Raw genomic sequence first — 26,960 nt, 5'->3', positions numbered from 1 at the left:
ACTTCAGGATTTCATAGGATGCTGTGGTTTTACAAGGAATGCTCCATGAGTAGTGAATCAATGAAATATAATAATCAACTATTACAGTATGTGTTGACACTGTTTTCAAACTCTTGAAAACTCAATTTTTAGAAAAGCATTTGCTTCTGTAAACATAATCGACATTGTGTAATACTGCACAGGCACTCCTCCTGTTAGTGTGAAAACATAACAAATAATATTCTTTAAAATCAGGAACTCTAGGATTATTTTAAAAAGCAAAATATTTAATAGTTCTCATATTTTAAATATACCCCACATAACTGTTTCTTGTATTTCTTCACATTCTGTATGAAAAATCACCTACAAGTCTTTTAGATTATTTCAAGGCCTAGGAAAATGTATGATTAGGCAAAATGTATTTTACTATGGTCTGAAGAAATGTATCAAGCAAAATAGAACTTCCTTAGAGGAGGTAAGGTAGTAATTCCCAAAGTCTTTATAAATCAAACTTTCTCACAGGTCTATACTACAGATTTATTTTTTTTTTTTTTATTTTTTCAAGAAGAGAATGGCTTGGGACATTATTTAATTACCTATTTTAATTCTGATTTTTCTTCTGCAAGTTTTTCTTGTGCCCTGGTATTAGATAAGCGACACTACTGATTATTGGCAAATAGAATTAAAAATCTTTCAAAGCAAACCATTCTTTCTATCTTTGAAATCTAGTACTGTCAGGAACATAGTAGTGATGCTTTAATAGGATTTCTAGAGGTACAAGAACTTAACTGCTTTGTCTATAATACTTAGTATTTATAATGAATGAAGTTCAAGAAACTTCTGCTGAAATGGCTTCTAGATACTCCATAAAAGGGCCATCATAATTCTGTGGTTAACTATATATGAATCTTGGTAGTCACTCTTATTGCCAACAGAGGCCTGAGCCTCAGATGAGACGAAATTGTGTGGTTCTCTGAATCTGTTTGGGCCAGAGTTGGAGCTTCCTTAGCTCAATCACTGTTACTTCAGTAACTCTGAAATGCCTGCCAGCAATGAAGGGGGTATTCTTTCACAGACTGCTGCTAATGCTGAGTGGTGAACCGGTGCGTGTCTTCAAGTTTTATTTTGGAGAAATAGATAGCAAGGTAATTGATTTGCAGAGTTTATGGAATGGGGAGAAGAAAAGCTAAGTTCATTAAAATGAAATGTGAAGTTGAAGCTTTTTTTTTTTCTAGCTGAGAATTCTTTTGAATTTTGAGAAGGGTGAAACTCCGTTTGTGACGCTTTTATCGCTCTGTCTGCCGAGTCACCAGTAGTGAACTCTTGGCATGCATGGTGTTTGGCATACATGAGTCAACTGCTTTATCCTCCAGCATTTTTTCTTCCAAAACTACCATTTAAGTATCCATGAAGGAGAGTTTCATTACTTAATGTGTAGTAACCTTGCCTCACATATCAAGGTACATGTGTATATATATATGTAAGACAAAAGCAGACGCTTTTGGGGAAACTCCAAATTTAGCAAAACCGGTGAGGAAGGAATTCACATGGATAAAACTTAAATAGTGAGCTTTTTTTAAAGTTTCAATTCTTATTTTCATTATTTAAGATGCCACTTGTTTTTACTTAGCTATCATGAAAGAGTATTCTTAAAGCACAGTAGTTTGGAAATAGGAAATACAAATAGAGGTATTAGCTGTTTTGGGTCTTTTAATGTGACAATGGGATATGAGGTCAATTAGTAGAGTATTCATATGATCCTTCTCAGCTCAACTTTGAAAGATCTTACCATGCTATCTGCTTAGTGGACTAATGAAAATGGATTTGTTGGGTTTGGTTCATTCTTTTAATTGTAATTTGTTATGCTGTTACAAATGCTTATTTAATCTGGCTGCTTTTTTTTGTTTACCTTTTTTCAACCTTGACAAAAAAGGACAAATTTTGAACGTGCTTAAAGACAGAAAAACTGTGCTTATTGTTTTTTCAGTATGAAGACCTGTCATCCTTCAAGCATGGGAAATTATAGTTACAAATAACAGCACTCAACCTATTATGTGAATGAATTAGAGCTGGGAATATTACATTTGCCAGTTGAGTTCCATTATGAGAAACTTTGCTTCCAAGTGTAGCTTTTTCACACTTTTTCTATGTTTTCAGCATATTTTACATTTGTTTTCCTTAATCAGCTTATGAATTATTTGGCTGAGACAACCAGTTAAAGACAGGGTAAAATGAGATATTACTTCTGCTGACTGTGGTAAGGCATTTCCTATTATATGTTTAGGTAAAAGCTTTTAGCTTCTCTAAACTGTTTAGGTTACTTAATTCTCTGCTAGTAAAGAAAAAAGCAAAACTCTTAGGCCTGTCATTCAACTTTACCAAAAAACATCATCTAAGACACTGAATTATGATAAATGTTTTCAAACAAGAAGTAAAATCTGTTGTGGTTTCATGAATAGAAGGGAATATTTGTGAAAAGAACCATTTCAGGCATAAAACTTTATCTCTGTGCAGCACTTCATCCTGTTGTACTTGTTAGCTTCATGTGATTAAATCTAAAATTATATTTCTGCCCCAACCCCCACTCTTATTCTCTTTCTAATTCTAGTGTGCCTCCTGTGGCAGAGTGGGCTGTACCTCAGTCATCGAGACTGAAGTACAGACAGCTGTTCAATAGCCATGATAAAACAATGAGTGGACACTTAACAGGTATTGAAGAAGTTCTTCTTCTCTCCTTTTTTGGAACTGTAAAAGGCCAATTATATTAGCATTTAGAATGCTATTCAGGTAGTAAGAGGCTCTCATCTCTGTTGCCACCGTCAATATTTTTCTTTTTGAATCTCCCAACTGCTTAATGATCTTGTTTAGAAGCAAATATTCACCATAGCTGGGATCAATTTATCACCTTCTTTCCATTATTTTCTGCAAACTAAGTTGGCACCGGGAAATGATTCTTGGAAGTGGTACAGTGGGTTATATGAAAACTTGTGCAGCTGTTTACAATGTTCAGTTCATCCACTGATGAGGGTGCCTATCCAATTTCAGAAAGAAACTAGAATGATACACTGGCTTAGTTTTACTAGTTCTGGGTGCATCTCTTTGCCTTTCATAGCTTTTCTTTTTTTTTTTTTTTTTTTTTTAAATCTGAGTGATTGTTGAAGGGGGAAGGGTTATGTGTTTTCCCTTGGGGGTTGAGCCGAGTTCACATTGATAACTTTCACTGTTACCTATTCAGAACTAAGCTCTGCGTGTGCAGTAGCTACTTGGTAATGCAAGAAAAGGAGAAAGTTGCTTATTTGTTTGTTAATACTTGTTTTACTTTGTTAGGTCCACAAGCAAGAACTATTCTCATGCAGTCAAGTTTACCACAGGCTCAGCTGGCTACAATCTGGTAAAAATAAATCTATCAATTTCCATCAAACTGGAAACTATACTTAAACTTCTATACTGTATGTTGTGGGTTTTTTTCTCCCTTTTCAGTCTTCCTCCACTGATAAATCATTATATGCGGCTCTTCTTAATGTATAACTTTATAAAATAAAACCTGTGCTGCTATGGTTATATTGATATTGCTTCACAAAAGTAAAAGAGCATCTTTTACGCTATGCACATAGGTTGGGTTTCAATTGTGGGGTTTTTAGGCAGACCAGATGTTCAGCCTCCTATGTCTTCCACATCCCTGGCCATATGTGATACAGCACCAGTGAAACTTACACATTCGCACAGCTAGTACAAAAGGAAGCTTAATCCAGAACCATACATTTTTGAGGGCTTGGCTACCTTTTACGTGAGTTTCTAGGAGCTTATTTCCAAGGGGCTGGAGTTACACATGTTTGAAATAATGGATATTAAAAGGATTTCTTTCTTTTTAAAAAGCTTCTCTTTTTCCTTTCAGTTTCTTGTTTGCTGAAGTTTATTATGTTCTTATTGTCACATGGAAAGTTATTTCTTTTATACTTTATAAATAGTCTTTGTTTGAAAAACATTGTCAACTCACTAACCCATGTGACTTCTGCATGAGGATGTCAACTGTGTTGTCGCTCTAACTTGGCAGTTCAATTGCACTTGCTTTCTTTGCTAAGCACCGATGTTTTTGTTATATCTTAAAAAGCACTCTCTTCTTCACTGTTTCCTAACAAAGCTACTGTAAGGAAAAAAAGTATCAACCCAATCATCCAGCCGACGATTAACAAAAAAATACTCTGCTTGTTGCCAGTGTTGAAGTAGGTTGTGTGGGCAGGGGAATGACATCAGCATACTCCACGAGTTCTAAACACAACTCTTTTAATTTTTGACATTCGAAACTGCCAAGCCTATTGAGATAAGGAACAGATTTTGCAGTTTTTGTTGTCCTAAGTATTGCTCCCTTTCCTGATACTTACTCTCTGGCAGTGGAACTGCTGTTGCTGTTCTCTGGGGCAAGATTTGTCAGTCTGTATTGGGATTGGATTCACTGACTCATAGACACGCAAAGTGAAGTACTGATATGCCGCCTGTCATCTATTCTGTAGCAGCTGTTTTGGTATTTCCGGAACAAATATGTGGACCAGACTGTTAGGATAGCTGATCAATTGTATCTCAGCATGCTAGATTTTCATTCTACTGGCTTGTTCTTGTGCCCCAGCCTGAGGAGTTCAGTAACGCCTGCATGGATAAAATGAAGCTATAATTGTCTTCTGAATTTTAATCCCATAAACAAAGTCCTGTACCTTGAGACATCGAAAGAATCCATCAGTTGCTTAGCTTTGATTTTCACAGTATCATGGGAGATTTTCCTGCATGATTAGAGTGTAGCATAGTGGAGGAACAAAGCTGATGTTTAGGCTGTTAAATTTTGTCCAATACCACCTTAAAATGAGTAAAAGCATTCTGTACATCTGTTGGAGCACTGGTTTTAAGCCATCCAGAGATGTTACTCCATAATTTGTAATATGTGCATAATGCTAAAATGTTTTTGTGCTTGTCAGGACTAGAATGTTAATGGCTTTGATTTTAATGCAAATGTGTGCTCTGGAATGTGAGATAGGAGCCTCCAGGGAAGAAGGAGACCAACCCAAAAGTTCTGCCAAACATCTGAGCTGATTCTTTTCTAAATGATATTGTGTAGTGGATATTCATAAAGTGTTCAAGAAAACTCCATTGGTTAAAGTTACTTACATAGCATATGATACAGGGAGCACTCAAAGAGCAAGTGAAGTAGAAGCCATGGCTATAAGGATAGTTTCGAGGCAGACGTGCCTGAGAAATGTGGGAAATAGTGAAGCGTTTGGTTTTTGCTTGTTATTTGTTTTGAAGAAACAAAGTGGTGTGGCAAAAAAATATAGTGAAAAAATGAATTAATTGGGAACTGAAGACGTTAAAACTATGCTTTTTAACAATGTTTTTTAATATTTAAGAGTTAACCTATTTGTACCTTCTCTTTTAAAAGGAATCTTTCCGATATTGATCAAGATGGAAAACTTACAGCCGAAGAGTTTATTCTGGCTATGCACCTAATTGATGTAGCCATGTCTGGTCAGCCACTGCCACCTGTACTACCTCCAGAGTATATTCCACCTTCGTTTAGGTAACTGGTTATAATTCTGGAGTCTCGCTCATAGATTTTTATTTCATTTGGGAAAGCTGTTCTGTGACTGTAAAGTACAAGAGGTTGAAAAGTAACCCCTCTCCTTTTTGTACTGCATCTCTGGCACAGAGGGCCTTCTTGTTGGGAAATGCTTATCTAGCTTTTTGGTTTTGTTACAAGTACTGGATGCTGGAAGTATCAAGAATTCCTTGTAAGAATACAGTTTTGGTCAATGTTTCGTGCCAGTATACCTTCCAAAACTTACTTAGTCTGGCCATATAAATTTAAAGTGTTGTAGTTCAAGTTTATACTTCTGTAGAGCAAATGGGATGTATTGGAATTCAAAACATGCTATGAATTTGTACTGTAGCAAATTCAGAAGTCTTTTGATGCAGTTGTATCTGTGAATAGTAATGGTGAGTCATTACTTTGGTTTCTCTATTTCACTTTTTTGTGGAGAAATGGGTGGGAAGACAGAACAACAATGGAAAGAAATGTTTGCATACAATCATAGCGTCATGTTCTTTAAGTATCCTCCTGAAGATTACAATTTTTTTGTTTATTCCATGTGGGGTCTTGTTTTTAGCTTGACTATAGGGAGCTCTTCCTCTGTCTTTGCAACTTTTGCTATTTTTGGCATTTCCTCAACTTCAGACTGGTCGCAAGTAAGAGATCTTGGGGACAGGGTTGAACACATCTGTAAGTTGCATGGGGCTGTGAACTTTGGTCTAGGTTTCTCAGGTCACCCGTGTGTGCTGTTGGGACTCCGGAGGATACTGTTACCTTGATGGCAACGGCTGAGTAAAATCCTCTGGGCAACACTGAGGGAACATTAAATATCATTAAACATTACATCATTGCATTTAATGTATGATTTCATCATTTCATCATAAATAAATTTGGCAGGCATAGGTTCTTCTAAGCAACTTGACATTCTCATTTTATTGACAGAAGAGTACGCTCTGGTAGTGGCATATCTGCTGTAAGTTCAGTATCTGTAGACCAAAGGTTACCAGAAGAACCAGCACTAGAAGAAGAACAGCAGCAACTGGAAAAGAAATTGCCGGGTGAGCAAGCTAAAATAGACATGTATTGTATGCTGTGGAGTTATAAAGGCTTATTAAGAAACGTTTTTTCTCCAGATCAATTTGTAACATGTCAGAGGCATAACCAAGACATTGCTTGGTCCAACTAATTCCTGACTGTTGCATGATCCTTTGTGTTAGTGACAATGGAGATATGGACAATGTTCAGGCTGCTTATCTTGTGCACAGATGCGGCACTTTTCAGCCCTATTATAGGACTGCAATGAAAACTTTTTACTACCTTCATCTTCTGATTTAGGTGGAGTGTAGTTTGGCTTAGGTACTCTTTAAAAGATTGCAGTATACGTACAGAGGCCTGTTTCATTGCAGTCTGTGTAACAATATGGGTTTTTATACAAGATTTAGTATCTCTGCTTTTGGGAAAATAAAAAAAAAAAGGAAGAAACGAGGAGGGAAAAAAGGGGTAGAAAGCCTCCTAGATGCTAAAAGGCTAACTGCTAGAAAATGTCTTAACGCTTCTGATCATCCCCTCACTCTCTTTTGTACTTTCTTTAGTTTTGCTGTATTTATTCTAAGATGACCAGAATGTCACACAGTTGAAGATGTAGCAACATGACAGATTTGTGCAGTGCCATAATAAAGCTTTTCTGTTTTGTTCTAAATTATTTTTCGATGCTTTTAATTGATTCCTAACACTGTAGTGCCACTTTGATAACAGCTTAGACCTGAGTTGATGTTTTAGGAGTCCTTTCCACAGTAATGCCAACTTCCTTCCACAAATGTATTAACCATTTTAGAGCTCATGACTGTGTGTGTTAGGAATATCTTTATTGCCCATGTACACTACTCTGTATTCGTTAACATTTGTAGTTTCTCTGCTTATTCATTGATGGATCACTCAGTTTTGTGAGATTCTTCTAAAGCTCCTTCCCAGTCAGGTTTTTGGTTTAATACCATGACTATCTGGCACCATCTCTAGAAGCTGTCTTGTTACTTTTCAGTCTCTTCCAGATTATTGTTGCACACCGAACAGCACAATTACTAGTAGAGATCTTTGAAGGAGGCTATTGAGAATCTTTCTGTCATTGTGAAAATTGGTAATTTATTTCAACCCTTAATTCTGATCTTTTAACTGTTTATTAATTCCCAAGGACCTTCTGTCTCTTTCTATACCAGGTTAGTTCAGGGGATCCGCAAGTGAGCAATTCAGATAAAACTCTTGTCTTTGGTTTGTATTTTATAACTAACTGCTGCTGGCAGTCTGCTGGGTAATTCCTGGCTGTAGGAGGATGAAGGGAGGATAGCATGGACTGCTGAAGCAGACCTCACTGAGGTCTCACAATGAAACATTTGGTCACAGGTGAGATATGACTCTCCTGTATTGGCTCTTTGAGGCCTAAGTCTTGTGTCCCTGGCATCAGAGGATTTTGGTATGCAGTTTGTAGTGTCCGGAAGGTCAACCGCTGCCTTGGCTTAGTTTCTTTATTAGACTTTGAAATCACAAAAGTATTCTTCTGTTGATCTGATCTTCTTTTTCAACTTGCTTATTGATACAATTGGGCCTATTAGACTTGAGGGGCAGCTGTTTCCTGCATTGGTTCTTCCATGGTATCATGTTTAGTCATGTATAATACATGTATAAAAACTAACTCTGTCTATTGTAGCCTCTGCTATTTTGTCCAGCGTGGGAGTAGACTGACTTGTCTGTAGCTTTCAGGATCATTGTACTGTGTTTTCTTAAAGACTGGTGTTGCACTTGTCATCTTCTAGTCTTACAGCACTGATGTTGATTAAAGGATTGATTGCACAGCACAGCTAGTAGTTCATGAATTTTGTATTTGAACTATGGGTTAGCATTGTCTGGGTTTGGCAACCTGTTACTCTTCATTTTTTGTTTTAATGCCATTTCTGCTTTCAGTTAAAGGTGAACTCAAGTGTATAAGCCTTGTATTGTATTTGATTTATAGATTTTTCCATTGTAAAGATCAATTGTAATAGTGAATTTTGTCTTGCTTCTTCACTGGCTTTGCTAAATCTGGCTAGGTGGTGTTTGTTTTTCTTTTGAGATGTTTGGAAGAGTTTTTATTGTTGGCTTTCATAACATTTTAGAAGCTTTCCCTTAAGCATAGGAACACAAGCCAATAGCTACTTATTTAATTTGCTACAAGTTGTTCTCTTCTATTTTTATACTTTGGATATGCTTTGCTTTGTTATCTCTGGTAGCTACTTCGATCTTGCTGAGTAACCACTCTAGCTTGTTGGGCAGCCATCTTAGGAGCTGGTGTTTCTTCTTAGCCGTGAACATGGTATCCCAATGTTTGTGCTACTTGCAAGTGTTTTGCCCTTCTACCTATTCCTTTTAACTGATTTTCTTGACATAATTTTTTTTCCCCTTTTTGCTTGGTTTCCTGAATCAGTGGGAGTTATCATCACATTCTTTGCCTATCAGTCTGTATCTTAACATTCTTTGAATCCAGTGGCTGATTTTAAACAAACTTGACAGACATCAAAGTGGTTAAATTTTTTCAAGTTTTATGAAGATTGGTGACTGGCAGTAGGAAAGGGGGCCAAACTTGAAAAAAGGCAATAATTCAACTTGTTCAGCAGATGTTGGGGCAGCGTGTCAAACACTTTGAAGTAACTATGTGCTATCTCTTGACTTGTGTGCCAAAAATGTCCGTTTTGGGCATGCGAGGAGAGAAATATAGAATATGGGGCATGGGAATGGGACGCATAGGATATGAAAAGAAACAGAAGTTGAAGTGGAAAGACTAACTTGGAGAAACAGTGAGGGAGCGGCCTAGGAATGTGGAACAGGGGAAGGACAATCCCTGATATTGCAGCAGAATGTCAGGGAACCCATGCTGGAACTGAGGTCATTCTTTTAGGACAGTAAGTGATGAGGATGAGAATCTGCAGGAATCCAGTCTTCCTGACTTGAGCTTGCTCAAGCAAGCCATTTCTTTTCCTGACAGTAATGAGTAATCTTATAAGAATATCAAGTTTAAATATGTTCTGGACATTTGCGTAATGACTTCTTGATAGTATCATCAGCTGAATTCTTTGCCTTGTAGTAATTGAAATGTTGGTTCTTGTACTGCTGATATTACCAAATGTATAGAGGAACTCCAGATCCTGTGTTCTCACAGAGGATTAGCTGATGAATGGTTTCTCTAAATTATACCCCCTTGTTGGGCTTTGTGGAGAAACCTAGAAGTCTGAGGAATGGGAATTGGAGTTCACATCTTGGTTTCCTAAGGATATGGGTTTAAGGGGATCTATAATATATATGCTAATGATAAAACCTAGAATTACCTGTTAGAGCCGTATTATCAGCAGTTGAGAGCTGCATCTAGTACTGTTGGGAGGTTGCTTCACTCTGATTTGCCATATATGGATTATTTTTATTTAAATCAGTAGCAAAGTTTAACTCTCCTCTGCCTTATGTTTCCACACATTAAAGTTACATTTGAAGATAAAAAACGTGAGAACTTTGAACGCGGCAATCTAGAACTTGAAAAACGGAGGCAGGCTCTCCTGGAACAGCAACGCAAAGAACAAGAGCGTCTAGCACAGCTGGAACGGGCAGAGCAGGAAAGGAAAGAACGTGAGCGGCAGGAGCAAGAACGTAAAAGACAACTGGAGCTAGAGAAACAGTTGGAAAAACAACGGGAATTGGAAAGGCAGAGAGAAGAGGAAAGGAGGAAAGAAATAGAAAGAAGAGAGGTAACCAATTGGATAAAAGGAAGGTGTTTATGTCACTAGCAGCTGTGTTTGATTAGAACAAAATGTAATGTGTACACTAAATATTTTGCCATTTTTAGTAAGCAAACATTTAAAGAATGAACTTAAATTTCTGGGTTTTTGAAGGTAAGGAAAGAGTCGGCTATCACTTTATTTTTGTGAAATGAATGGATGAGACATTTAGATCTAGGACAACATGCTTTTAACCTGACTTCTTTATATCAAATAAAATAATAACCATTATTTTTAAAGAGAAGCTTGACTGAACGAAGAGAAACTTACGGGCATTGGTGGCATTCATGATTGTCCTGTGATAAGTTAATTTGTTAAAGAAAACACATAACGGTTAACTTGAAAAGCTATTATTTTCTCATGTTGCCAGATAATGATGCATTCAGTGCAGTAACATTTGACTATTCTTTGCAAAACTGCAGAATGTGTAATGTTGGAAAGAGATTTGCTGCTATCCTGGAGAGTTCTTGGAGTCTTAAAATGAAACAACTTGTTAAATAAGAAAATTAGATCTTGGGGAACTGATTAAAACGGAGTGATACTCCGTTTAGTCACCTATGTGCTATACAATGAAGACTCATTTCACCTGTGCTTTCAAGTGAGCATTTAAACAATTGAGCAATTTGTGTGCTTAAATAGAGGCACATATTTAGCCCACAGTTTAGCAGTGCATTTATGTTAATATTTTAATTGCACCTTAGAATATGAATATTAGCAATTAGAATAGTTTCTCAAAATACATATTTCATACTATTATTTTTTTTTTAATGCTACAGGCTGCAAAACGGGAACTTGAGAGGCAACGGCAACTTGAATGGGAGCGTAATCGTCGGCAAGAGCTGCTAAATCAAAGAAACAAAGAACAAGAGGACATAGTTGTTCTGAAGGCAAAGAAGAAGACCTTAGAATTTGAGCTGGAAGCTCTAGTAAGTGATTGCGTTGCAGATAAAACACACAAGCACAGTAGTGACTGTGATATGTCCACGTTTATTTTCTATGGTGTCAACTTTTAAATGACAAATAAAAGTACTTTTTATATCCTGATTGCATGACAAACAATTGTGGTAAAAAAAAGAGATACTTCTTTTCGGTTTTGTTTTTTTTTTTTTTTAAAGAATGATAAAAAAAATCAGTTGGAGGGAAAGCTTCAGGATATCAGATGTCGGCTGTCTACCCAAAGACAAGAAATTGAAAGTACAAATAAATCTAGAGAACTGAGAATTGCAGAAATCACCCATTTGCAACAGCAGCTACAGGTGAGAAAATGTTCTCAAGTTTTGTTCTTAGGCTTGCATTTTTGCATTTTGATGCATTTTGCATCAATAAGCTAAGCAAACTTCTCACAATATATGATATGTTGTTCCGTGTACATAAGGAATTGTTGTAGATAATTTGTCATTCTTTTAAATGAATGTTCTCCAGACATGTCTAGGAATTGCTTCTTACACCTGAAGGTGCGTCTGTGATTATCACTTCATCCTTATGGAATCCTGTTGTGGGGACTAGTAAATAAATTGTTTGGCTGAAGATTTTAAAGGGTTTGGGAGGATGAGGAAAATGAAATTTTATGGCATCTATTTTTGTTGGCAGTGATTGCTGTTTGTGTGCTGAAAGAAAGAATTGACTTCAGTGAAATAGCTTGTTGATGATGTTGGGTTTTTTTAATTATAAAACAGTGAACTTTCAAAATTGAAGTTATGAATTAAACATGTTAGTTCTTGGTCTAACGCCGGCATCCTACTTCTCTTTCCAAAATTCTCTGTGAAATTAAAGATCTAATTGAGTGGATGTCTACTTCTAGTGAAAGAATATTCTTTGCAATTTGTAAAGGTTTCTAGATGACTGGTAGTATTTGATTTAGGGATTTTTCTCTCTTAAATATTTCATATTGGTTGAAATTAATTCTTGTCCAGTAATGGGGACTCTCGGTGTTTTTCTACCACTACAAAGAAAATCTCACACTTATGTTACGAGGGCTTAGGTGCAAAACCTATCTTAAAACCTAATCCTACTCGTCCATTTCAACTTTCTAAGAGTAATTAATACAGTACATTCATTTGAACAAAACCAGAACTTGAAAGTTCAGGGGTTTTGTTTTATGTATGTGTATTTTTTGACTTTTTTTTTCTTCTTTCTTCAAACATCTTACTTATTGAAGTTTTTGTACGCCATTACACAAAGACAAGACATCTTTCTGTTGGCAGCAGCTTGTTATAAAGAGTATAATTTAGGGATCATATTCTTGCACAGTGTTTGTGTCCACTTGATGCAAACAATAGCAAACAAGAAATGCTATTAAGGGGTGCTTGTGACATAAACAACTTCCATAGTTAGGATTGAAACCACTCTTCTCTCTTTAATGAAACGCTCCTGTATTGGCAACTGGAAATGAAGTCAAACAGCATTGAATCAAGTGTAGGAAATTAAGTTATGCTTCGTAGTACTGGCTCAAAGAGACGAAAACTTGACTATGCTTGATAAAATGCATGAAAAAGTCCCCGTTTACCTGAATAAGTTAAAAACTACTGATCTTATGCGCACAGCCGATCTCCATGTAAAAGCAACAACCACCTGAATTTCCCTCCAACCCTTCTATTCCAAAATCTTTCCACAGAAATGGTGTAAGGTACTGTAACTCACTTCAGAAGCAGCTAAGCAGCTACATAGCTATTGATAGATAAATGCTGCTTCAACAAACTGAATGGAATTAATATCCTACTTTCATATTTCATTTCTGTTAACTTGGTAATTTATGTTCAGTTAGCCTCTGTAGTCAGAAAAGATAAAGTATCTCTTTGCTTGTGTCATAATGTAAGAAATTAAGAAGAAAAAAATTATATGTTACAGTAAAAAGCTGTAAGTCATTTGTGTTATAGTAAACACCGATGTGTTGGGATAGGGTCCCATTATAACAGATGGTCATTGTTTAACCCCAGCCAGCAACTAGGACCACACAGCTGCTCACTTGTTCCCCCACCCTCCTCAAGCAGGGTAGGGAGAAAAGGAGGGGGGGACATGACTCATGGGTTCAGATAAAGACAGTTTAAATAGAACAGTAGTGGAAGAAGAAAATAATAATAGTAAAAGAATATAGAAAATAGTGATACAACACAAGTCTGATCAGTTGCCTAGCCCAGCCCGTCCTAAGCAGTGATTACGGATTCCTGCCCTCCAGCCAACCTCCATTTATATACTGAACGTGATGTCTATGGTATGGAATATTCCTTGGGCCAGCTTGTCCTGTGTATGCTCCCTCTCAGCTTCTATGGGAACCTGAAAAAGTCCTTGACTAATCTAAACATTACTTAGCAACAGCTAAAACAATATGTGTTACCAACATTATTCTCATACTAAATCCAAAACACAGCATCTGCTAGAAAGAAAATTAACTCTATCCCAACTGAAACCAGGACACAGACATTGTAAAAAAGTGTGAGAAAATATCAATATTATCAAAAACTTGGAATAAGCTTCCACAGCTGGGTATATAATAAATGGAAGGTGCAGAGCGAAGAAAAAAATGTGAAACCAACGTTATTGTGAAAGAAGTAATGAGAAAGATAATCTATCTACAAGTAGATGTGGTTAAGTAGCTTATTAAAAAGTACTAGATAAACAAGGGGCAGTGTTCTCTGTAGACGCATTAACAATTTTTTGAATTTTTAATCATATCCTTGACTGAGCATGGATGTGCTTTTTCCTTACCTACAGTTTTTATGCATTGGTTTTAACTACATCACCATGAAAGGAAAAGCTAAGGAAGGGAGAGGGATTCTTCACCTTCCTAACATTTACTTTTTGCTACTTATTAGCCAATCACAGTGGCTGAGAAGCAGATTGCTTTTTTTTTTGTCTTCTGCATTTTTACACTACTCTGAAACTTTATTGAAATATCTGGCAAAGTATGATTTTTGCACAGTTGTCTACATTTTACTTATTTTGGAATCACTGCTATATTTGTAGTGATTTTTAACTATCTCTGGTCATTGTAATTGGTACTAGATGGTGTGTATCCAGCAACTTAGTTAACGCCTGTTCACTTTAAGTTGTTTCATTCACAATGACTGTAAGAACATTTCTGCAGTGAAAATCATGCTTGCTTTTCTTGGCGATTGTTTGTTGGAGTTTTGGGTTTGAGGTTGGGTTTGGGTTTTTTTTTTGGTTGACAACAATAGCTGTGGCTTTGTGGTATTATCTTCTCTCAGGTGATCATTGATCTTAACCAATAATATTTCAGTTAATGTCGCTTGAGGGGTTTAGCTCAATTGTGATCCCAGAAAGAAGTGTCACTACTTAGTAGAAAAGCCCAAATTTTGTCTGGGGGGAATCTAAAAGAGTGGATATCTTTTTCCTGAAAAAAAAAAAAATTATTTTCTCAGATATCCTGTAAATTTTACTATCCAATTTGCAGAGGAAAGACTAAAACAGTAAGTGACTTTTTTAAAAGGAGATTTTGATCCTCTAAATGCTCCAATAGATTAAAAAGTCAATATTGTCAGTTATCTTTGTAGGATGATATGTCTTCACTTGGAAATATTTTAGTTTAATACACCTGAGACTTGCTATGGAAAGATGAGTTAATTCAAAAGAGTAATTATTCTTCAACAAATTAATTAGTTTCAGGACAGAGTTTGATTAAACTTGTGGAAGAAATTCTATGACAATTAATCCTGGGTGATGAAAATTTGCGCTAGTTATATGAATCTGTGGTATCTGGTAGAGTGGTATTTCCAGGGATGTTTGGAAGGATCCCACCTTCTAAACACCTTAACTGTATGTGTTTGAATGATGTTTGTACCATCTGCAGGGCTTGTGCTAGTTTGAGTAGTCTGGAGTTTAGAAGTATTCTGGCCTTTAAAAATTAACAGCTAAGGTTAGGATTACATTCCACCCTGAAATATTGCCCTGTGTTACTTTTTGTGCTTGAAGAATGATAATTTTTCTGTAAATCCTGTTTCATTTTGACGTCCATTTTGCTATTTGGCTTATTTAAATGGCACTTGAATTGGAATGATACAATTTTTGTATGGTTGTGGTGGTTTCCTTTCATTTTTCTCTTGAGGTTTATCTGTCAATACATTTAGTCTTCTAGTTGCTACCTTTCTTGGATTATACTACTTGAAAACTTCATTTCCACAATGCCTGTGTGGTATACTAATTTAATAATACTGTTTACATTTTTCATGCCAAACTATGGCATGGGGTGTGCAAGAGTTTGGGTGAGAGGGTGTGGTGGAAGGGAAGGTGAACGCAAGGGACGGTGTTTTGCATGCAGTTTAAGAACATGGTAATGGTGGTTGTTGGGAGGGAGGCAGGCCCTCTCAGGCAAATAATTTGGAAAGTGCTCCATTATATATTGCTGTTTCTCACTTGGTTCTAGGTAGAGTATAGTAGTCCTATGACAGGAGTATCTGGCCTTCATGATATTCTTGAAGGGCTGAAAAGGATCTGATGATGCTATAGGCAATGCAGCTGAAGAATGAGGGACACATGTAACTCCTAATAGTCAAATGCATACTTTATCTTAATTTTGATACTTTGTGAATTTATTCTTGACTCTGCTGTGCTACCTAAGTATGTTTTCTGGAACATAAAGAGATTACGGTAGTCTGCAGTCGTTGCATAATCATAAAATCTGAGCTGTGCATTGTAGATGCCCAATCAAAGACTGCCGTGAGTAAAGCGGGACAACTACAAAGTCATGTCGATATGGTTGACCTTGTGTTCTTGTAACAAAAACTAAAAACTTTTCATGAGACTCATTCTGGTATTAAGCGATTAGGTGACATTTATTCTTGGGATTGTGTTATGTAATTTGCAATCCTTTGTGACAAATTGAAATTGTCAGGTGGTTTATTCCTCAAAAGCCTGCAATTCACGACAACTGCTGAAATAAATTACTTAGTCCGTCTGAAAGATGGGATGTTGACACCCAGGTGGCGTTTATAAAATAAGCTGTTTCACCTCATGCTTCTATAATATGTTTTGACAACTTGAAGTTGGAGGTCAAGGCTTCTGAAAAGGTGTATGTAGCACTCATCCTTCAGAAAGAACAAGGATTATATATTTTTATATATATATGATCCACTGAAGGAGGAATTTCTCATCTGCAGGGTTTCCTGTAATATAGCGGTGTACTGATGACCGTGTGTTGAAATTGAGAGAGATCATAATTCTCTTTCAAGTGTGCTAAACTGAGAGATCTGGGACTCAAGTATTCTCATCTAACAGAGCTTGGGTGGCATAGCTTTTGGTGATAATATATTCCTTTAAAGTGAAAGCCTTTATTTTCTGTTCTTTAAATAAGTTGTAAATATTTGTCTTTCTATTCATGATCAAAGTTAATATTTCTCTGTTAAAATGAGAATTAAATGGTTAGTAAGTGCTTGTTTTAACATTTCCTGGAATCTGTCCTTGTCTTTTTCCCCTGAATTTCAAGTAATTCCAAGCCAAGTTACATATTCAATGAGAGTCGCTTCTCAAATAATATGCTTAAATTTGACATGCTAACTTTTTTGTATTGGCAGAGAACTACATCTGAGTGGTAGTACCACACACATAGTGCTTAGATAATTGCAGTAACACATAATTTAGTGAGAGAAAAAGTGAAGAGTCATTTCAGAAGAAATGAAAATTAGAGGTCTTACGGCTAAAGTCATCCCTCACTCACCTTTTTGGCTGTTTCTCGTTTTCTCTCTTCTCATTATCCTCTATTCAGGAATCTCAGCAGATGCTTGGACGGTTGATTCCAGAAAAGCAATTGCTTAATGATCAGCTAAAGCAAGTTCAACAGAACAGTTTGCACAGTAAGTATATTTTTGTACATGTCTAAGTTTGTATAGGACACAATGCTGCATTGCCAAGTGTACTCCGTAATTTATTTTTTGTATTGCAAAATGCATGTTGAAAAATGTTGCTTTTATGGCCTCAAATTCTCTATGTAAGAAAATACTTATTTGACAATGTGTTTAAAAACAGGAGATTCTCTTCTTACTATCAAAAGAGCCTTAGAAGCCAAGGAACTAGCACGTCAACAGCTTCGAGACCAGCTAGATGAAGTAGAAAAAGAAACCAGATCTAAACTTCAGGAAATTGATATTTTCAATAATCAACTGAAGGTAATCCTAGACTTTTTAACCCTTACTTCTAAATGTTCAGTTAATTATTTTTGAACTTGATTATGAAAAAAAATACTGAACTAGAATGATTGATTTAGAATGTCAGTTGTGGGAATGTTCTCAGATCTGGGAGGGTTCGTTTTGTTTTGTTTTTTTAAAAGAAAATACTACTTAGCATCTAAACTCAGAGTTGGAACCAACTTAATCTGCAGAATCTATTTAAGAATAAATTTGAGCTCTGATTCCAGATCCATGATTGCAAGTACAAAACTGCCAGTTTCTGCCCTTTTGCATCAATGTGCAAGACTAGTAGATCGGCAAATCTGCTGGAATCAGTACTTCAAATTGAAATCTTTATTAAAGAGACTTGATTTTCTACTGACATGCAGAATTTTTATCTGCTATTCATAAGGTTATACTTGTTCCTGAATGTAGTTGTCTGTTGTTTGTGGTTTCATGCTTTATTGATCAGTCTTTTGTTAAAACTGTCTGGTTTTTGTTTTATTTCTGCACAAGAAAATGACAGAAATTGCAGAAGTCAGTAGAGGAAGTGTTCTTCAGAGAGAAGTTGTAAATCAGTCTTTCATTAAAAACTTTTAATAGCATTCATTTTTTCATCTTTTCATAAAATATTCTTATGTTAAAGTAATTTATTTGCTAATTCTACTGACGGTTTCTCCTGAAAGCTGACCAGAAAAATACTCAATTTCCTGCAAGATATAATAAATTGTGCTACAAGTATTTAGAAGGAAAAGCAGTATAATAGATACATTATGTTTCTGTATAGATACATAATATTTAAAATTATATAAATAGATACATAATGTTTCTGTAGCTGTTTTGAAATTAGATCAACTGTGATTATATCCTGTGCTTTGGGATGGAAGCCGTGTTAGAAGTTAAGCAACTTTAAGAATAACTTTACTTAATAAAAAATTAATTATTAATTATGAATAAAATTTAATTTCAGTAATAACTTTATTAATTGAAGATAATTATAGGAAAAATTAAAAGCTGTGTAGCATATCACTACATGTTTCAATGCCAATTCAAAGATGACTCTCACATTCTTAGGTAGGGAGGTAGAAAGGGGAGAATCTCAGCAGAGTTGAGACACAAGAAAAATGTGCACAATTATTTTAAAAGAAAACAGAATTGTTTATCTCACTTTTTTTTTTTATATATATGCTTTTTGCACACATCTTAACATGTCATGCTTTTGGGGGGTTTCTTTTTTTTTAAATGGAGGCCTTTTGAAGTGTTTTGCAGATAAGTATGACCAAACGATATTAATTCTAAAATTAGTGTCAGCATTCAATTTGATCATAAATGACCTAAACAGTTTATAAATGGGCAGAGGGGTGAATAATCTTAGTACTGTGACAGTAGCTAAAAGAAAAAAATAAACCAGCCAACCAAAATTCAGTATTTTAAATATTGAAGGGCTTGACTTAAATAATAAGCTAATGATAATTAAAAATTGAAGATGCATATTAAAGACACTGATTTATCAGAACTTATGCCATCTATCCAAGAATACCTTGACTAATTGTAAACTATTTTGCAGTTTAATGGAAAAATTGATTTCTGTGTTCAAATCTTAGTATTTAGTTTTCACTTTAAATGCTGAAAATTATTTAAAAATATAGACAGTTCTTTGGGAAGACTTCAGCAAGCTTCCTCTGGCTTGAGGATATTGTGTTCTTCATTTCATAATGTGTAGAAGCAGTGCTTAATAGGAAGACCACTTTTTGATACTACATCTTGGTATTTTTGCCTTGCTGCGGCTTTCATTGCTTTCCTGGAAGAGATGAGTTTAAGAGGGGCAGTTGTACTATTGAAGCTGTAGGGGGGAGCTCAATTCAGAGATAGTTATATCTTCTTACTTTTGTAGTTTCACTAGATGTGAAACTAGATGTATTTTGGGGGGCTGGATGATTTTGTTACTGGATTTAAATATCTACAAAGGCATATATACTTTTTTGTGGATTCAGCATGGAATGGTTGTGGTACTCAAGTACTCAGAGTGCCAGAGAAATCACTTAGAAGATGCTGTGTGTGCAGCAATGATTTAAGAGCTGCTGTTCTTGTGGAGAGAGCTCCCAGAATGCCTTGCATGTGAGACTAGTGAAAGTTTTCCTGAGACTCATGGTTTTATTACAGTTTGCATGAAGTGGAAGTTCTGTTCTTTAAACCAGGGCAGAACACACCTATCTCTTAGGTAATAATATTGCTGGAAACAAAGTAGTCTAGGAACTAGCGTAATTGTCAGATACTTTTACCTAAACAATCAAAAATCTGTGAGAACTTTTAGGAAATGCCGTTGGAAAGATGATAGTTACATTTGAAATAGGTAGAAAATGGCTTATAAATAAGTGCCAAATTAATAGCTTCCCCAATTAACAGAAGAACTTTTTGTTTACTTATTAGTAACTGGGTGAATAAATACACAGCAGGCTCATTCGGTGCTACAATACCTTGCAATTTTTATAATTATCAGTCAACTGTATAATGCTCACATTTAAATGTAAACCTTTTCAACTAATGTATCAAAAATTCCACCACATCTGATCTCTAAATATAATGGCTTCTTATCTTGTAAACCAAGGGAAAATATGTAAAGATGGGAAATACGGAAATGTTAATTTTTAAAAGGTATTCTTATTAAATAAACAAATTTAAAGCCCCATTTTTAATCAAGGCTGTTTCTGAATTACCTTGTATGTTTAAAACTGATAGACCTTTTTAATGATGATCTGCTTGCTCTTTATGCTTCATTATACTAACTGAGAGATGCACATTTGATGGGGAGACTGTTAGGACAGCAGCACCATAATTGACACTGTCTTGTGCAGCTTTTGTTCTCTGACAAGTGATAGAGAGGCACTCGTTCTTGCCTTGTCTTCTGTAATACAACTAGCTTCTGGACAAGAAGCAGAATGATGTGGTACTATTTACGAACTCCCGGGCGGGGGGGAAAAGCGCATATCTAAATACTCTTTAGGTATATACCGTCTGGCAGCATTTTGCACGTATTTCCTACAGGGAGAGGGAGTAATACGTGTCTACTTGGTCAAAATGCTTAATTTAATAGAAAATAGAACCAAAATGGTAAATATGCAAGCTAGTGCTCTCTTGAGTACAAGGTAGTTTTGATTAAATGCTGGAGAGACAGTGAAGTTGACAGCAACATTAAATTATAACCTTTTGTCTTCATTGTTGAGACTTATTCCTTATTGACTATGAATATTGGTTGCATTATCTCCTGTGTGAATACATCCTTAAATTTTTGCTTAATTCTGTTTCTGATTCATTCTCTTGAAATAGGCTACACTTGATCTGCTGTTAATGAATACAAATAGTACAAGATAAAATGAACAATTTAACTAGTATCTGGTGTGCCTTTTCATTGATGAGACCATAAGATTTACCCAATATTCCAGTATATTTTAGGTTACAGATCAACTTGTTAACATTGTAGTAGTATACAGTGGATTCCACTGTGTTGCCTCCATATTATAGTTTTTATGTTCTGCAGTAAGTGAATACTTAAAACAAGTGTTAAATTACCTCATCTTTGCTTCATGTCTTAGTAGCATATGTGAAAGACTAGGGAGAGAAATGAAACTGTTTTTTTCCATCAGATCTTTCCATCATCCTCCAAAACAAGTGATTTAAATTTCTTCTGATTAGTCCTTTGGAGCTAAAGTACTTCAGTTACTTTTGCTTCAAGTTAGTATCTCAAGAGTTGGAAGTGTTCATAGAATTTGGTTCCTTTTCAGAAACTTTCTGGCGTGTAAAATGTTGCTAATATTTCAAACCAGGTAGTTTCAAGTATCTTTATTGAGTATCTTTAGGTAGAACCACATAGAAACTGTTAGTACTAGTTTGGCAGAGAAAACAGGGATCTTAGCCTGCATCTGGTCAGATATCCTTTTAAATCAGATTTGAGGCATTTTATCAGAGAACATAATAGTCTTGTGTATTGTGCTCTATTTGGTTATGGAGTAAGTGACTGAGTTTGTAACAAGGTTGAAAGTTGGGCCACTTTTTTGTGTCCTGAATTATGGTTGAAGGAGTCTAACTTCCATTATTCTTTAAAAACCTTAGCCTAGAAATGTAATAATTAAAATTGGTACAGATACTCGTAAAATGTAACTAGGCACCTGTTTATTTTCTCTACGTTATAAAATAATTCAGTAGAATAGAAGGCTTTATGTTAGGTTTCCTGTTTGTGTATGTATAGTCCTACCATAATTTACCTTTACAAATTCTTTCCACGTTCAGTGTGAATTTACATTTAAATGTTACAAAGGTCAGTCATTACACACTGTCAAATAAAGAAATAATAATTTTTAATATGGTTCTTGTCTCCAAAGATCAAATAATCATTTCATATAGCTTAGAAGAATCAAGTATTTGGAGCTTATCTTTGTTATTGTATAGGAGAAGACAACTAATTAGCGTTTCTGAAATACATTAATCTTGCTGAGAAGCTATTCTCAGTGTCTGGAAAAAGGGGTGAACAAGTAGAATCAAGTTCTTAAAAATGTTTTACATTTTGTGTCATGTTCCAGTTGTTGTCAGTCCCTGTCTAGTCAGTGTGCACTGGACAAGTCTTGCATATGAATGCCTGTTTACATTTGAGCATTTCTTTCTTCCAGTCAGTGGCAATGGAAGATGCAATGCTGCAGTGCCTGGCAGTTCTCCTGGGCTGCGTCAACTACTTAGACTCCTTTCTAAAGGTCTCCATGCCATACTCAGGCAGTACACAACAATCTCAATCTGAGTGATGAACCTCCTCCAGTTATGTGCTTCACTTTACCATAATCAGATGAGTGTGCAGTGTTTAACTAAGTTAGTATTTAAGAAGAGATGCTAGCGCTAAAACATAACCAAAGAGAAGAGATTATAATTTGATTCTTTATCTAATCCTTACTGCCTAAATGAGGAGTGTGCCTTGAATTGCAACCTGGGCAAGGTACTAGTTAGTTACTTTTGTCTTTTGCTTATCTGAAACATCAAGATTTTAAGTTAATTGCCTCTTTTGGTCATGCTGTTCAGAATTCTTAAAAAGAAAACACTTTAATGTATTCCTACACAGCAGTGTAATTTGTGATTCCAGGTATGAGAGATATGGCAATATATTCCCTTTCTCAAATCCCCCATAGCTATAATATGGGGTGAAAGGAGGAACTGTCTCTGTCAAGGACAAAGCAGGCACTTTGGGAGCTGGGAAATGGAGTAGAAGAGTATTGCTGTGGGAAAGCCTCAGTGAGCACAGAACTGTAGGGTTCTTTCCTCTGGTATCAAATGCTCTGGTTTTTCTCAAGGGGAGACAGTTTGATGGAAATCTTGTATTTTAATCCCTAAAGTATCCTAAGTTCTATTGTCTTTCTGTCAAAGGCAAAATTTGGGCTTAAACAATTCTAATGTTAAGGTTTTCATAGCAATATGACTTGTCTGTATATAGTGACTATTACTCTGCTGTATGAAACTCATATTTTAATTCATATTCAATATTATGTGGGTACCTGAATGTGGCTATTGTAACATCTCAAAACTATACTTGTTAGTCTGTTTGTGAATTAAGTGGAAAGGTAACAATTTCTCTCTGCTTTTAAGGTAAGAGATCCTTTGTCCTGCACATTGGAAACAAGCAAAGCATTGTTATGTCTTTGGAGTTACAATATATGATTTATAAATGTACAGCTTTTAAGTTGCTTGTGTCTGTAAAAGATGAGTGTAGGACTGTGCTGAATATTCAGCTGGCAAATGTTTCATTCTGTTGACTGTTGAAGTGTTACTATAATTTTGTTCAACTTGTGTCCTATAGCACTGTGGGAGATGCTGATTCTTTCTCCCCCATCCTCCCACTGATACTTGGCAAAGCAACAGAGCATCTATCTGTTGCATGAGATACCAATCAAATCTTTATTTCCTCCTAGCTAATGCAAAGTAGGATACATACTGCATTTTGTATCTCCAAAAGTATTGCATCCAGTGCAAGGAGTATGAGCTAGGTTAGACTTTAAGTGTTACAGGTATGTCACAGAAAAATCTCTTCACAAAATACTGAACTAGCACATTGGCTTAGCTGGGAGGCAATACTGTATTAAAATGTCTGTGGAAAACTTAGATAATTATTAAAATGTCCCTTGAGATCCTAGCTTAGCTAAGCATATAGATAAAATGACAAAATAAACAAAATAATTTGATTATTTGGAACAGAGTTGGCAGCAGCACATAACTGCTGTGATGCAGCAGTTAATGATCCTACTGTATGTGCTCAGTATGAGAAACTACTTGCTTCAGACAGACATGGAGGCACGGCTTATAGCTACAACTTCCCCAGTTTTCTATTTGGCAGTAAAAGTGGCATTTATCATATGTTTAATGGTGAGATAAACTTACATGTCTAAACTATAATTAAAATATAAAGTTTGGGCTTGCTTTGTAATTGGACATCTAGTAGAAGTAAATAATGTTTGGTGCACAGATGTCTTGCAAGTTGTAACTTGTTTTTATGTATTTACAAACTTGGGAAGTTTTTCTGAAGGGAGAAGAATACTAATGTTCTGAATTAGAGGTAGATTCCTCCCGGTTCTGTGTATATAGATGAACTGAATCATCCTTTCTAGCTTACAGATTTGTTGTAATAAGTAAACTAAGCTCAGATACTTGCATCTGGGTTGTCTGACTTAAAGCTTTTGAGATTTAGTGTTTGTTTTTTTTAACTATGATAGTCTTCGTACTCTTCAAGAATTTTAGTTCCCCTTTCTTTGCCTAGTGATTATTTCTGTGTTTACTGCTCAAACACCAGAGTTTGGGATAAAGATGCAAAGGGGAAGAAAAAACAAACCTGGGAAGCACTGTTGTCTAAGTAGCTTAAAATTTTGCAAGTAACAACAGGTTATCTTCAGTGGCCTTATTAGAAGTGTGTGATATCCCATATATCTCTGTTCAACAGCAAGAGGAGTTCTCATTGGCCAGGACTCAGAATCTTGAGCTTCTTGGCATACAAAGTTAAGTGACAGGAAGGGACATGAATGTGAAGGAAAGCTAGAGCAAGCAGAACAACAAAGGATTTCTAAACAGAAGCCTGTGCTAAAGCTGAACTAAATGTAGGAGTTGGAAACCCGTGCTTTGGATAGCAGTCTCTTTACCCAGAAAAGAGAAACAGCTTGTTAAAAATAATGAATACTAGTAAAGATATTTGATGCTTCACGAAAGTAGTATTGAGAGCTTTGTAGATACTTAGGTTTATGAATTTCTGCAATCTACAAAAGTTCACAATACTGTTGGCTAGGTGGAAAACTGCTTTCAACTGTGCCATTTTCTAATCTATGTCCTTTCAGATGAATGCTTGTAAATCACTCTACTGCTAATGTTCTTATGGTTGTACATTTTTCCTTTACACTTTTACATTCTTTTGATAAAAATTAGGGTTCAGGTGATCATGTAGAGAAGATGAGAATTGTGATTCCCTCAGAGAAGTTAATTGGAAACAAGGGTCAGATCCTTTGTACCTCAATACACTACAAGTGTGACAACATTAAAGAAGCTGAATTAATAACATCCAGTTATTGGAAATTACTTTTGACTCTAGATAGCACTTCAGAAATTTATAGTCCAGTCAAAGGCTACCTCTAGCTCCAGGTGCAGTTGACCAACTGTGTGTTCATTGCGATCTCCTGATCCCTTCATTGTCTCATTGCTTTTTATGGGACAACTACTAAAAACCCGTTGTGTTCAATATTGCTTATGTATTTCCTTTTAAGTAGCCCTTTTCCTTCGTCCAAAATAAAGTTATGCTTGAATGTTTATAACCATAGGCATTCAGGGTTTAAAAATTTAAAAATTTTCCCAAAGGTGATATCCTGCCTGAATAGTTCTGATGATTGCAAGAGTAGTTTATTTTACATTCTGCAATATCCATTCTAGATCCTAACTACCTACTAAGCTTTAATGCAACTATGGAAAATCATGATGATCATAAAATATGGTATCGCACAAATTATCTCTGTATTTCAGTGAGTTTCATGGCCTTAGCAGAGTTTTTAATTAAAACTTGTATAAGAACTGATTTCTCTTTAATGATGTTGAATTCAGTTTTCAATGAATATAAAACTGAGGATCATGAATGAAATGAGATTGAGAGCTAGGACATGAGGTTCAATTTAACTTTTTTTTTAAACTCCCACCCATATCTCAGAAGTGTCTTTAATACCTTGCAAAGGTCATGTGCTACTCCTCTTCATAATATAGTTATTCTGACATCTTAAAATTTGATGTTGCACAGTGTGCAGTTGTTCAGCACTAATGCATGTGTTACTTTCACTAACTAAAATTTTTAGATCCCAGTGCAAGTACAGTCTGTAAATAAACAAGTATTAACTTTCAACTTCTATGAAACTATAGCTAAGAAATTACTAATAATGTGAAATTAACTTACTGAAACTTTTCTCATTTTGGCTCTTTAAGTCACTTGATATTTAGTTATTTTTTTCTCTTATGCAATCTTCTACATTTCGGTCAGTGCATGAGGGTAGTTACATGAAGTCTTCATTTGGCTAATTTGTAGATTGTGAATTTCTGAAAAACTATCCAGATACTTTCAGGATTAACTGTTTCAATCCCTGAACGAATTAAGATAAAGCTTTTAAGGATACAAGAACTAAGCAAACTTGCATGATGTAAGATAACATATTTCAATAAAAGTAGACATTATTAAGCTACAGATTGAGAAACAGTGTACTGCTACAAGCTTCTGCATATCTTTAGCTGTAATATATTCTCATTAAAACATATCAATTTTTTTAAGTGAAGCGTTTTCAATGAAACATTTCAGTTGTCATAGGTAAAGTAAACCTTTTTTTCCTTGTAATACTGAAGAGTTCCAGCACAAAATTCTAGGTTATTCAAAGAGATTCAGGATAAAATTTTTGTTTGTGTTAATAGGTGTTTATGCAGAAAACAAATCTTGAGGAAAAGATGATGTTTTTATTATTACTTACATTCCAAATGTTTCAGGCAATGTCTTTCCAGTTAATTAGAGGGAAAGTGACTTTTATGTGGATGAATACTCTCTGTGCCACGATTCATCCCAAAGACATTGGTTAAGGAATTCAGTCTCCTGGGTAAAAAACAGTCCTCAAGATTCTTTAGTAAATCACCATTAATTTCAAAGTAAAACCAATTACCTGAAACAGTTGCTATTATGAGCAGCTCATAACGCAAATTTTTATGTGGAATTTAATAAATGAATTCAACAAACCAGCAAGCAACTTAAAATAAAACATAAGTGACTTTTAAGATTAAGCTTTGTCAAACTTTTGTCAATTTTTTGGAGTCCATTTTGAAAAAGGGTTTCTTGTTTCTTAACCCTTTAACATTTCAGGTTATAGGGATAAAAATAGGAAAACAGTAAGTGGTTTATAGACCTTTGAAATCTGCCTTAAATGTCTTCAGTGTCTTCCAATGCGCTTGGCAATA

At 35.5% G+C, this 26,960-nt stretch overlaps 1 protein-coding gene across 1 annotated transcript in view; it reads left to right on the top strand.

Annotated features, from left to right (window-relative positions):
• The window catches only part of ITSN1 (intersectin 1 (SH3 domain protein)), a 106,356-nt gene that overhangs the window by 18,955 nt on the left and 60,441 nt on the right, over positions 1–26,960 (top strand). Inside the window, exons 7-15 of the mRNA XM_009894877.1 lie at positions 2,588–2,688; positions 3,307–3,370; positions 5,408–5,545; positions 6,497–6,612; positions 10,055–10,317; positions 11,124–11,273; positions 11,463–11,603; positions 17,066–17,153; positions 17,326–17,465. Coding sequence (XP_009893179.1) covers positions 2,588–2,688; positions 3,307–3,370; positions 5,408–5,545; positions 6,497–6,612; positions 10,055–10,317; positions 11,124–11,273; positions 11,463–11,603; positions 17,066–17,153; positions 17,326–17,465 — 1,201 coding nt within the window. The remainder of the gene's footprint in view (positions 1–2,587; positions 2,689–3,306; positions 3,371–5,407; positions 5,546–6,496; positions 6,613–10,054; positions 10,318–11,123; positions 11,274–11,462; positions 11,604–17,065; positions 17,154–17,325; positions 17,466–26,960) is intronic.

This window comes from Charadrius vociferus, unplaced genomic scaffold, assembly GCF_000708025.1.
Source record: "Charadrius vociferus isolate BGI_N301 unplaced genomic scaffold, ASM70802v2 scaffold201, whole genome shotgun sequence".
NCBI lineage: Eukaryota > Metazoa > Chordata > Aves > Charadriiformes > Charadriidae > Charadrius > Charadrius vociferus.
This window is presented reverse-complemented; position numbering and strand designations above follow the sequence as displayed.